This window comes from Salmo salar, chromosome 10 (assembly GCF_965601325.2).
Source record: "Salmo salar chromosome 10, fSalSal1, whole genome shotgun sequence".
NCBI classification, from domain to species: Eukaryota; Metazoa; Chordata; class Actinopteri; order Salmoniformes; family Salmonidae; genus Salmo; species Salmo salar.
The window spans coordinates 50,450,983-50,464,523 of NC_138300.1; the positions used below are offsets into that span (position 1 = coordinate 50,450,983).

At 44.8% G+C, this 13,541-nt stretch overlaps 1 protein-coding gene across 2 annotated transcripts in view; it reads left to right on the forward strand.

The window, feature by feature from the left end:
• Positions 1-13,541, forward strand: part of hmcn1 (hemicentin 1) — a 236,670-nt gene that overhangs the window by 206,757 nt on the left and 16,372 nt on the right. For both annotated transcript variants that reach the window (XM_045687880.2, XM_045687881.2), the window contains exons 77-91: positions 1,094-1,201; positions 1,559-1,696; positions 1,829-1,963; positions 5,029-5,298; positions 5,517-5,707; positions 5,846-6,059; positions 6,276-6,410; positions 6,661-6,851; positions 8,013-8,094; positions 8,302-8,571; positions 9,321-9,491; positions 9,590-9,760; positions 9,921-10,091; positions 11,846-12,016; positions 12,399-12,569. In XM_045687880.2, coding sequence (XP_045543836.2) covers positions 1,094-1,201; positions 1,559-1,696; positions 1,829-1,963; positions 5,029-5,298; positions 5,517-5,707; positions 5,846-6,059; positions 6,276-6,410; positions 6,661-6,851; positions 8,013-8,094; positions 8,302-8,571; positions 9,321-9,491; positions 9,590-9,760; positions 9,921-10,091; positions 11,846-12,016; positions 12,399-12,569 — 2,589 coding nt within the window. The remainder of the gene's footprint in view (positions 1-1,093; positions 1,202-1,558; positions 1,697-1,828; positions 1,964-5,028; positions 5,299-5,516; positions 5,708-5,845; positions 6,060-6,275; positions 6,411-6,660; positions 6,852-8,012; positions 8,095-8,301; positions 8,572-9,320; positions 9,492-9,589; positions 9,761-9,920; positions 10,092-11,845; positions 12,017-12,398; positions 12,570-13,541) is intronic.

The window sequence follows — 13,541 nt, forward strand, 5'->3', positions numbered from 1 at the left end:
GGAGCTGGGTTCTGTTATTACTACTGGGAGCTGAGTTCTGTTATAACTACTGGGAGCTGGGTTCTGTTATTACTACTGGGAGCTGGGTTCTGTTATTACTACTGGGAGCTGGGTTCTGTTATTACTACTGGGAGCTGGGTTCTGTTATTACTACTGGGAGCTGGGTTCTGTTATTATTACTGGGAGCTGGGTTCTGTTATTACTACTGGGAGCTGGGTTCTGTTATTAGTACTGGGAGCTGGGTTCTGTTATTAATACTGGGAGCTGGGTTCTGTTATTACTACTGGGAGCTGGGTTCTGTTATTACTACTGGGAGCTGGGTTCTGTTATTAGTACTGGGAGCTGGGTTCTGTTATTACTACTGGGAGCTGGGTTCTGTTATTACTACTGGGAGCTGGGTTCTGTTATTACTACTGGGAGCTGAGTTCTGTTATAACTACTGGGAGCTGGGTTCTGTTATTACTACTGGGAGCTGGGTTCTGTTATTACTACTGGGAGCTGGGTTCTGTTATTACTACTGGGAGCTGGGTTCTGTTATTATTACTGGGAGCTGGGTTCTGTTATTACTACTGGGAGCTGGGTTCTGTTATTACTACTGGGAGCTGGGTTCTGTTATTACTACTGGGAGCTGGGTTCTGTTATTACTACTGGGAGCTGGGTTCTGTTATTACTACTGGGAGCTGGGTTCTGTTATTACTACGGGGAGCTGGGTTCTGTTATTACTACTGGGAGCTGGGTTCTGTTATTAGTACTGGGAGCTGGGTTCTGTTATTACTACTGGGAGCTTGGTTCTGTTATTAGTACTGGGAGCTGGGTTCTGTTACTACTACTGGGAGCTCTATAGAGGTGGGCAGTGTCCCAAAATGGCATCCTACTTCCTATATGTTGCGCTTTTTTTGACCAGGGCCCATAGGCTGACATTTGTGAATCAAACGTGGCAATTTATCTGTCAGCTGTTGACCAGGTTTTAAGTCCCAGTTGGACTACTCCTTGAATTCACTGCAGTACAGTGGCCACACTACGGGTATTCATGACCACTGTGTTGTAGTTCAACTCTTCTATCTGTGTTCCATGTGATGTGTGTCCACTCTAGGTGCAGTAGAGATCACATCTTCTGAGCTGAGTCACTCTGGTCGTTATTCCTGTGTGGCCAAGAATGCTGCAGGCTCCGCCCATCGCCATGTCCAGCTCACTGTAGAGGGTAAGGACCAAGTCCGCCAAGCCTTTATAGAGATGTATTTGTTTTTTCTGACACACAGCTATGGCACACACAAAGTCATTTTTTCTGCGGTTCCTCTTTCATTCCCTTTCTCTTTCATTCTTTCTCTCTGTCTCTATCTGTCTATCTCTCTGTCTATCTCTCTCTCTCTGTCTGTCTCTCTGTCTCTTTCTCTGTCTCTCTGTCTCTCTGTCTCTCTGTCTCTCTCTCTCTCTCTCTCTCTCTCTCTCTCTCTCTCTCTGTCTCTCTCTCTCTCTCTGTCTCTCTCTCTCTCTCTCTCTCTCTCTCTCTCTCTGTCTCTCTCTCTCTCTCTCTCTCTCTCTCTCTGTCTCTCTCCAGAGGTGCCAGTGATCCAGGTCCACCCCTCCACTATGGATGTGATCGTTAACAACCCCATCACCCTCCCCTGCAGAGCTACTGGCTCCCCTCTTCCCACCATCACCTGGCAGAAAGAGGGCATCAACATCCCCAGCACCGGTAGGCTGGCAGCACTGTGTCTGCTTTTCTTTCTGCCTGTCTGCCTTTCTGCCTGTCTATCTGTGTCCTAGTTTAACCTTGTCTGTTTGTGTCTGTTTTATATTGTTGCAAACCCTGCTTCTCTCCCACTAGGAGGTGTCTTCACCGTGCTGCCTAACGGTGGGCTGCAGATCTCCAGGGCTGCTGTGGTAGACTCAGGAACATATATGTGTGTGGCCCAGAACCCTGCTGGCACTGCTCTGGGCAAGACCAAACTCAGAGTACAAGGTGGGCCCAAAACTATCACCACTTTTCTATTCTCATGAAATGTTCACCTTCATTTCCGTCTTTCTTCTTAACCTGATGAGGACAGACGTTCCGCTAGCGGAACCCCGTTCCGCCTGCGGACCCCCTAGCCAACAGCCAATGGCATCGCACGGCGCGAAATACAAAACCAACTAAAATACCACAATTCAATTTTCTCAAACAATCAACTATTTTACACCATTTTAAAGATAAGACTCTCGTTAATCTAACCACATTGTCCGATTTCAAAAAGGCTTTACAGCGAAAGCAAAACATTAGATTATGTTAGGAGAGTACATAGACACAAATAATCACACAGCCATTTTCCAAGCAACCATATATGTCACATAAACCCAAACCACAGCTAAATGCAGCACTAACCTTTGATGATCTTCATCAGATGACACTCCTAGGACATTATGTTATACAATACATGCATGTTTTGTTCAATCAAGTTCATATTTATATCAAAAACCAGCTTTTTACATTAGCATGTGATGTTCAGAACTAGCATACCCACCGAAAACTTCCAGTGAATTTACTAAATTACTCATGATAAACGTTCAAAAAATACATAACAATTATTTTAAAAATTATAGATGCAGAACTCCTTTATGCAATCGCGGTGTCAGATTTTAAAATAGCTTTTCGGCGAAAGCACATTTTGCAATATTCTGAGTACATAGCTCGGCCATCACGGCTAGCTATTTTGACACCCACCAAGTTTGGGACAACCTAAACTCAGAATTACTATTAGAAAAATTGGATTACCTTTGCTGTTCTTCATCAGAATGCACTCCCAGGACTTCTACTTCAACAACAAATGTTGTTTTGGTTCCAAATAATCCATAGTTATATTCAAATAGCTCCATTTTGTTTGTGCGTTCAGGGTGACGCGTGAGCACATTTCGTGACAAAAGATTTCAAAATATTCCATTACCGTACTTAGAAGCATGTGAAACGCTGTTTAAAATCAATTTTTATGCTATTTTTCTCGTAAAATAGCGACAATATTCCAACCGGGCAACGTTGTATTCATTCAAAGGCTGAAAGAAAAAAATGGAGTAGTCTCGTGACCGCGCATCTCCAGTGTCACTGTCCCCAGGCTGACCACTTACAAATTCTGCTGCTGTTGCCCAGAGACAGCAGACACCCCATTCCACTTTCTGCCGGCTTTAGAGAGCCAATGGAAGCCTTAGAAAATGTCACGTAACAGCACAGATGCTGTATTTTTGATAGAGATGCAACAGAAGGACAACAAATTGTCAGACAGGGCACTTCCTGTATGGAATCTTCTCAGGTTTTGGCCTGCCATATGAGTTCTGTTATACTCACAGACACCATTCAAACAGTTTTAGAAACTTTTCAGTGTTTTCTATCCAAATCTACTAATTATATGCATATTCTAGTTTCTGGGCAGGAGTAGTAACCAGATTAAATCGGGTACGTTTTTTATCCGGCCGTGAAAATACTGCCCCCTATCCCAAAGAAGTTAATTCATTTTCCTACAGTGTTATACACTGAGTGTATAAAACATTATGAACACCTGCTCTTTCCATGACATAGACTAACCAGGTGAATACAGGTGATAGTTATGATCCCTTATTTATGTCACTTGTTAAATGCACTTCAAATCACTGTAGATGAAGGGGAGGAGACAGGTTCAAGAGGGATTTTTAAGCCTTGAGTCAATTGAGACATGGATTGTGTATGTGTGCCATTCAGAGGGTGAATGTGCAAGACAAAATATTTAAGTGCCTTTGAACGGGGTATGGTAGTAAGTGCCAGGCGCACTGGTTTGAGTGTGTCAAGAACTGCAATGCTGCTGGGTTTTTCATGCTCAACAGTTTCCTGTGTCTATCAAGAATGGTCCACCACCCAAAGGACATCCAGCCAACTTGACACAACTGTGGGTAGCATTGGAGTCAACATGGGCCAGCATCCCTGTGGAACGATTTTGACACCTTGTAGAGTCCATTCCCCAATGAATTGAGGCTGTTCTGAGGGTGCAACTCAATATTAGGAAGGTGTTCTTAATGTTTTGTACACTAAATGTATGTCATACAGTGCCGTGAAAAAGTATTTGCCCCCTTTCTAATTTTCTCTACTTCTGCATATGTTTTTTTATACTAAATGTTGTCATATCTTTAACCAAAATATAATATTTGATGAAGGGAACCTGAGTGAACAAATAACACAGCAGTTGCATACTTATTTAATTTATTTCATAAACAAGGTTATGCAACACCTCATTCACCTGTGTGAAAAAGTAATTGCCACCTTACACTCAATAACTGGTTGTGCCACCTTTAGCTGCAATGACTCCAACCAAACACTTCCTGTAGTTGTTGATCTGTCTCTCACATCACTGTGGAGAAATGTTTGCCCACTCTTCCATGCAGAACTGCTTTAACTCATTTGTAGGTTTCAAGCATGAACTGCTCGTTTCAAGTCCTGCCACAACATCTCAGTTGGGATTAGGTCTGGACTTTGACTAGGCCATTCCAAAACTTCAAATTCTTTGCTTTTTAACAATTTTCATGTTGACTTGATTGTGTGTTTTGGATTATTGTCTTGCTGCATGACCCAGCTACGCTTCAGCTCCAGCTCACAGATGGATGGCCTGACATTCTCCTGTAGAATTCTCTGATACAGAGCAGAATTCATGGTTCTTTCTATTAGGGCAAGTCGTCCAGGTCCTGAGGCAGCAAAGCATCCCCAAACCATCACACTACCACCACCATGCTTGACCATTGGTATAAGGTTCTTACTGTGGAATGCAGTGTTATGTTTTTTGCCAGGCATAATGGGGCCCATGTCGTCCAAAAATGTTTGTTTTTTTACTCATCTGTCCATAGAGCATTCTCCGAAGAGTCTTGATCATCCAGGTGCTTCCAAGTGCTTTATTGCAAACTTGAGTCAACTTTTTGGATGTGATGGGTCCCATTATGTCTGGCGAAAACCAAACACTGCATTCCACAGTATACGTATCTCCATACGCAACAATATCCCCTCCTACCTTTAACCTCCATGCCTCCTTCCCCTAGTCCCTCCAGTGATCAGCTCCCAGACCCAGAGTTACCTGGTGCCCCTGGACTCCTCTGTCACCATGCTATGCCAGGCTGAAGGCTCTCCCTCACCCTCCATGGCCTGGCATAAAGACGGGCAGCCTCTCAGCGAGTCTGTGCGCCAGCGGGTCCTGAGCTCAGGGTCTCTGCAGATAGCATTCGGCCAGCCCGGGGACACGGGTCGATACACCTGCACTGCAGCTAACACAGCTGGCACCAGCAGTCTGGAGATGAGCCTAACTGTACAGAGTGAGTCATCATGCTAGGAATGATGGGACTGGCCATTCACTAGTGATATATGCAGCGAAGGACTTTCATTAGATTCCCAAGCTAATGCCTTAGCTTTAGCTCTAGCTCAGCGGTCTAACGCAGTAAAAAAAAGTATATTTAGTGGCTCCTATTTTTGTCCAGTTCCTGTGCAAAATGTAATATGGGAAATTCTCCCCTCCTTCACTCCCTTCCTCCAGTCCCTCCCTCTATCCGTAGAGGGGAGTCGGAGGTGTCTGTGGTGGAGAACAGCCAGGCCCAGATAGCGTGCGTGGCAGAGGGGGTCCCCCAGCCCACCCTGTCCTGGGAGAAGGAGGGGATCCCCCTGAGCGACACCACTGGAGAGTACACCATCCTGCCTTCTGGGGAGCTGGTCATCGACATCGCTCAGGTAAGGGATCATAGTAGACGACCAGGGCTTAGGAGTCACATAATGGATGGAAGAGCGTAAAGATCAGAATTGTCAGCTAACTTCTGAACAAATTCAGTCTCTCTCTCTCTCCCTCGCCCCCTTCCTTCCCCTCCCCAGCCTGATGATGAGGGCAGCTACACCTGTGTGGCCACTAACACGGTAGGTCAGGACAGCCGGACGGTCAGTTTGTCCGTCCATACCCACCCTGCCTTCACTGAGCTGCTGGCAGACGTGGCCCTCAACAAGGGAGAGCGCCTACTAATGGCCTGTGGGGTCACCGGCATCCCCCCTCCTAAAATCACCTGGGCCTTCAACAACATCATCATCCCAGGTATTCCCCGCCCCCCTCACCATCCCCCCACTCTGCTTAGAAAGAAGAGAAACTGACAACTCTTTCTGTACATTAAATATTTGCCATATATATTTTTGACTTATAATTGACATTCAGTCTACTATTCTTGTAGTTTTTCCTATGCACCAATATTTCCTACTGGATCTGTTGATAATATTTAAGGTTGGTATCTCTCTCTCTACTCTGTCCCTGTAGCTCACTATGACCATGTGAATGGACACAGTGAGCTGGTCATCGAGCGGGTTACCAAAGACAACTCGGGAACCTACTCCTGTATTGCAGAGAACAGTGTGGGAACCATCAAGTCCCTGGGCTTTGTCTACGTCAAAGGTGTGACATCCCTTCCTGTTTCCAAATATGGCCCTAATGTGTCAGTACTGGGCCTAATTAGCCCACAGTTTACCATGTCGGTCAAAATGTTGTATTTGTATCAAGAGCTTTATTAAAAGACCACTGTTTGTGAGCAGAAAACAGTGATCTAGCACTTATTTTCTCTTCTTAGTGGCTCTTCTTTTTTGTCCGGCTCCTGTGTAACAGCTGAATGTGGTTGAATAAAACCCTGCCCTGTTATTGTGTCCAGAACCCCCCATCATCGATGGGGACTTCCACTCCAACCGAATCGAGCCCCTGGGGGGTAACGCCATCCTAAACTGTGAGGTACGAGGAGATCCCCAGCCCACCATCCAGTGGAGCAAGAAGGGTGTCAACATCCAGATCAGCAACCGTATCCACCAGCTGGACAACGGTTCTCTGGCCATCTACAGCACCGTGGTACGACACTATTACAGAGTTCACATATCTAGTATATCTATATCTACAACACTGTGGTACAGCACTATTAGAGGTCACATATCTAGTATATCTATATCTTCAACACTGCGGTACAGCACTATTACAGAGTTCACACACTTTATCTAGTATATCTATATCTACAACACTGTTATTAAAGAGTTTACATCTACGATATCTATATCTACAACACTGTGGTACAGCACTATTACAGAGTTCACATATCTAGTATATCTATATCTACAACACTGTGGTACAGCACTATTAGAGGTCACATATCTAGTATATCTATATCTTCAACACTGCGGTACAGCACTATTACAGAGTTCACACACTTTATCTAGTATATCTATATCTACAACACTGTTATTAAAGAGTTTACATCTACGATATCTATATCTACAACACTGTGGTACAGCACTATTACAGAGTTCACATATCTAGTATATCTATATCTACAACACTGTGGTACAGCGCTTTTAGAGTTCACATATCTAGTATATCTATATCTACAACACTGTGGTACAGCACTATTAGAGTTCACATATCTAGTATATCTATATCTACAACACTGTGGTACAGCACTATTACAGAGTTCACATATCTAGTATATCTATATCTACAACACTGTGGTACAGCACTATTACAGAGTTCACATATCTAGTATATCTATATCTACAACACTGCGGTACAGCACTATTACAGAGTTCACATATCTAGTATATCTATATCTACAACACTGTGGTAGAGCCCTATTACAGAGTTCACACACTGTATCTAGTATTTCTATATCTACATTACTGTGGTACAGCACTATTACAGAGTTCACACACTGTATCTAGTATATCTATATCTACAACACTGCGGTACAGCACTATTACAGAGTTCACATATCTAGTATATCTATATCTACAACACTGTGGTACAGCACTATTACAGAGTTCACACACTGTATCTAGTATATCTATATATAGTCAGTTAAGAACAAATTCTTATTTACAATGACGGCCTACCCCGGCCAAACCCGGACGATGCTGGGTCAATTGTGTGCCACCCTATACTTCTCCCCAGAACATTCATTGTAGTCTGTTCTTGTCTAGATGAATCTTGTTGATAGTGCTAACTGTTGTTGTGTCTCCTCAGAATGAAGATGCAGGGAACTATATGTGTGTGGCCACCAACGATGCTGGGGTGGTGGACAAGAGTGTCACTCTCAACCTGCAGAGTGAGTATACAGTAGATGAACTAAACTAAATAGTTATCCTTTATGGTAATCCTATTCAGTTCTATGCCGTAATGCCCCACCTCTGCTCTGTCAGGTTCTCCCTCCACCTGCGTAGTGTTCTGAAAGAAGATACACATAGATGTTAAAACGATTACAGTAAAGTTAATGTGTTATGCTAATATGTTCTGTCTCCCTGTACTCCACCAGGCTCTCCCTCTATCACAGTAGAGCCGGTAGAGACGGTGGTAGACGCTGGCACCACGGTGCTACTGAACTGTCGGGCGGAGGGGGAGCCCACGCCTGTCATCGAGTGGTCCCGCCAGGGGAGCCCTCTCCTGGGCAACGAGCGCTTCACCACCCTGTCCAACGGCTCTTTGAGGCTAACCAGCGCCCAGAAGGAGGACACGGCCGAGTACCAGTGTGTGGCCAGGAACCTCCTGGGTTCTGTGCTGGTCAGAGTCACTCTCACTGTCAGAGGTGAGTTAGCTATCTACTGTATATCAACGCAACCTTTTGTGGGGAGGTGATTTCCAGGGGTTCTTAAACGTATAGTTATAGTGTGTGATTAAAGATTGCATATTTTGTGCCTCCCGAGTGGCGCAGTGGTCTAAGGTACTGCATCGCAGTGCTTGAGGCGTCACTACAGACCCGGGTTCGATCGATTTCCTCCGACACATTGGTGCGGCTGGCTTCTGGGTTAAGCGAGCAGTGTGTCAAGAAGCAGTGCGGCTTGGCAGGGTTGTGTTTCGGAGGACGCATGGCTCTCGACCTTCGCCTCTCCCGAGTTGCAGTGATGGGACAAGACTGTAACTACCAATTGAATATCACGAAATTGGGGGAAAAAAAGGGGGGAAAGTATTTTAAAAAAGAGGTAAAAAGTATTCGTGACCCACCTTTCACCTGCCCAGGGCCCACTTTGGGTCCCGACCCATAGATTAAGAAACACTGGATTAGAAAAAGGTTTTCAGTCTATCTCTCTGGTTATGCTAAAATACCATAATGCACAGCAAAATAGCTTTGATATCTGTACTCCAGTCCACAAGAATACTGAAGTCAGATCTCATGCTTCATAGGGCTCTGGTAAAAAGGAGTGTGGTAAATAGGAAATAGGGTGCTATTTGAGGGAATAGGGTGCTATTTGAGGGAATAGGGTGCTATCTGGGATACACACAGTATGATTGAGTGTGGTGACTATGCCTAACCCTGTCTCTGTGGCCCTGTCCCAGTGCACGGAGGGTTCTCAGAGTGGATGGAGTGGGGCCCCTGCAGTGTGTCCTGTGGTGTCGGGACCCAACGAAGGCTGAGGCAGTGTAACAACCCCCTGCCTGCCAACGGGGGTCGCCACTGTACCAATTCGGACACAGAGACACGCAGCTGCCAGGGAAAGCCCTGCCCAGGTCAGTCCAGTCACAGTGTGTGAGTGAGTGTGTGTGTGTGTGTGTATGTGTGCACGTGTGTGTGTTACTCTCTGTATCCTGTGTTTCTGTCCATGCAGTGGATGGTAACTGGTCAGAGTGGTCAGAGTGGGAAGAGTGTTCTCGTACCTGTGGCCAGGGCAACAGGACCAGGGTGCGCACCTGCACCAACCCCTCCGTGCAGCATGGGGGCAGACCCTGTGAGGGCAAAGCAGTGGATGCCATCATGTGTAGCATCAGGCCCTGCCCTGGTGAGTACTGGTCATAGCAAGCACTCTACTCCTGTACATTCCACTCATTGGACAAACAATCATAGAATGGTAGAATCAATAGAATTGGAATCAATAGAATCAGACATTATTAAAGATTATGATTGGTCAAGCACTAATCATATTGATTATCTTATCCCAGTGGCGGGTAACTGGGGAACGTGGTTGCCATGGAGCTCGTGCAGTGAGACGTGTGGTAAAGGGATGCAGACCAGAGTGCGTCTGTGTAACAACCCCCCTTCCTCATTCCACGGGCCACCGTGTGAGGGCCCCGACACACAGACACAACTCTGCAAGGAGAGACACTGTCCTGGTAAATGGTTTGGGAACTAAGACACTGTCCTGGTAAATGGTTTGGGAACTAAGACACTGTCCTGGTAAATGGTTTGGGAACTAAGACACTGTCCTAGTAAATGGTTTGGGAATTAACTTCTATGGGCTACGTGGGACGCTAGCGTCCCATCTGCGGTACACACTATCAACAGCCAGTGAAATATCAGGGCGGTAAATTCAAAACAACAAAATCTCATAATTCAAACTTCTCAAACATACAACTATTTTACACCATTTTAAAGATACACTTCTCCTTAATCCAACCACATTGTCCGATTTCAAAAAGGCTTTATGGCGAAAGCATAAAGTTAGATTATGTTAGGTCAGAGCGTCAACAAGAAAAACCACACAGCCATTTTCCAAGCAGGAGAGGCGTCACAAAAAACAGAAATACAGCAAAAATTAAGCACTAAACTTTGACGATCTTCATCAGATGACACTCCTAGGACTCAATGTTACACAATACATGTATGTTTTGTTCGATAAAGTTCATTTATATCCAAAAACCCCATTTGACATTGGCGCGTGATGTTCAGAAAATATTTTGCCTCCAAAACTTCCGGTGAAGGAGCACAACAATTTACAAAAATACTCATCATAAACATTGATAAAATATTAAACTGTTATTCAAAGAATTATAGATAAACATCTCCTTAATGCAACCGCTGTGACAGATTTAAAAAAAGCTTCACGGGAAAAGCACACTTTGCAATAATCTGAGTACAGCGCTCAGAAAACCAAACCAGCAATACAGATACCCGCCATTTTGGAGTCATCTAAAATCATAAATAGCATTATAAATATTCACATACCTTTGATGATCTTCATCAGAATGCACTCTCAGGAATCCCAGATCCACAATAAATGTTGTTTTGTTCGATAAAGTCCATAATTTATGTCCAAATACCTCCTTGTTGTTTGCGCGTTCAGTAAGCTACTCCAAATGTAGGAAGCGCGCCGAAAATTTCACGACGAAAAGTCCAAAAAAGTTATATTTACGTTCGTAGAAACATGTCAAACGTTGTATAGCATCAGTCTTTAGGGCCTTTTTAACATAAAACTTCAATAATATTCCAATGTCTTGAAAAATGTTATGGAACACAGCTACCTCATCACGTGAATGCGCGCCACTGAACTCATGTAATTTTCTGTCACCAACTTCCTGGCCTTCTTGTTCGCTCTCTGTTCACTGCAAAAGCCTGAAACAAGGTTCTAAAGACTGTTGACATCTAGTGGAAGCCTTAGGAAGTGCAAAATTAACCCTAAGTCACTGTGTGTTAGATAGGCAATGACTTGAAAAAACTACAAGCATCAGATTTCCCACTTCCTGGTTGGATTTCTCTCAGGTTTTTGCCTGCCATATGAGTTCTGTTATACTCACAGACATCATTCAAACAGTTTTAGAAACTTCAGAGTGTTTTCCATCTAAATATACTAATAATATGCAAATATTTGACTCTGGGCCCGAGTATTAGGCAGTTTACTCTGGGCACGCTTTTCATCCGAAAATGAAAATACTGCCCCCTATACCTTAAAAAGTTAAGGGTGGAAGGGACAGTGCTGCTGTAGTTTAAGATGAGCTGTACTCTTTTTCACCTGGCCTATCAGATTGAAAGCTGGAGGGACTACTGCCAGATTGCTTATACCTATCAAATCTTCTCAGAACTCAAGTGTTTTGAGTGTAGGGGCTAGAGATTGATTTGGGATTGGGCCTGACTCTGACTTGCCCTCCAGTGGATGGGAAGTGGTCATCGTGGGTGAGCTGGGGGGCCTGCAGTGTCTCCTGTGGGGGCGGAACCAGACAACGGACACGCCTCTGTGCCAGCCCCGCCCCCCAGCACAGGGGCAGGCAGTGTGAAGGTAACGACGTGCACATCGACTTCTGCAACAGTGACCCGTGCCCTGGTGAGTAGTGACATCCTTACTCCTCTTATCTCTTATCCTCTTATACTAACTCTTATCCTCTTACACTAACTCTTATCCTCTTACACTAACTCTTATCCTCTTACACTAACTCTTATCCTCTTACACTAACTCTTATCCTCTTACACTAACTCTTGTCCTCTTACAGTAACTCTTATCCTCTTACAGTAACTCTTATCCTCTTACACTAACTCTTATATTCTTACAGTAACTCTTATCTCACCTGGTTCATCTGTCTCACCTGCAGTGAGTTGCATTGATCAAGTGTTGCAGACATTTTGTGTGTACTGACTGAGATGCATCTCTTTCTTTCCCTCTCTCTCTCTCCTATCCTTTCCCTCTCCCCTCTACCTCACTCTATTAGTTCATGGTAACTGGGGTCTGTGGAGTAGTTGGGGCAGCTGCAGCAGGACGTGTAATGGAGGACAGATGAAGCGCTACAGAACATGTGACAACCCCAGACCCGCCAATGGGGGCAGAGCATGTGCCGGGGCAGACTCACAGATCCAGAGGTGCAGCACAGCCAACTGCCCTGGTAAGTGTGTGTTTGTGTGTTTGTGTGTGTGAGATATGGAATGGAGTGATAGGACAGCACGGTGTTGGTCATGTCAACGCAAATGGATTGAGATTGCTAAGCCTTTGTGCTGAACATGAACTTACCAACACCATGTTCCAAAATTAAAACAAATACAAAACCTATTGAATGCACTCACAATCAAAGCACTGGCACCTCATAGACTACGTGATTGTCAGGCACTCTGATATCAAGGATGTCCTCATTACGTGAGCCGTGAGAGGAGCGGAGTGCTGGACAGATCATTGGATGATCTTAACCAAGCTCAGAATGAAAGTTGCCCAGCCATCCGCCTCAATAAGTCAATCAAGAACAATCTGCACTGTGCTCGACTTCAGAAAACAGAGGCACGTAACAACCTATGTCGCTCTCTAGCAGAAAAACTAGAGAACATTGAGACTCTCCTGAATGCATAGGGGTCCGATTCATGACAGATGGTCCTCTCTAAACACATCTCTCTGAGTCAGCAGCCCACTCCATCAATTACAGCAGTAAGAAACATCAGGACTGGTTCGATGAAAACTCCACGTACATCTCCACCCTACTTGACAGCATACACAAGGTACATAAAGACACACTCAACAGCCTAACGTCTGAGGCCCTCCAAAAGCAATGGCATGAGCAGCACAGTGCTTTACGGCATCTACAAAATGAGTGGTGGATCTCCAAAGTACAAGAAATCCAATCTTTTGCGGACAGATGTGACATATACAGCATTTATGATGCCCTGAAGACCACCCACGGCCCAGGAAGTTGCTCTCCCTGTCCCATCAGAAGTGCACATGGGTCCTCTTATAAAGGACCAAACTAGGAAGCCCTCTTAAACCAGCCGTACCAAGTTGACTACTCAGTCCTGGACGTACCCCTAAACCCTGCCTACCATCCAGAGCCTTAATCTCCCACCCACTTTTTCTGAGGTCTGCGCCTCCATCA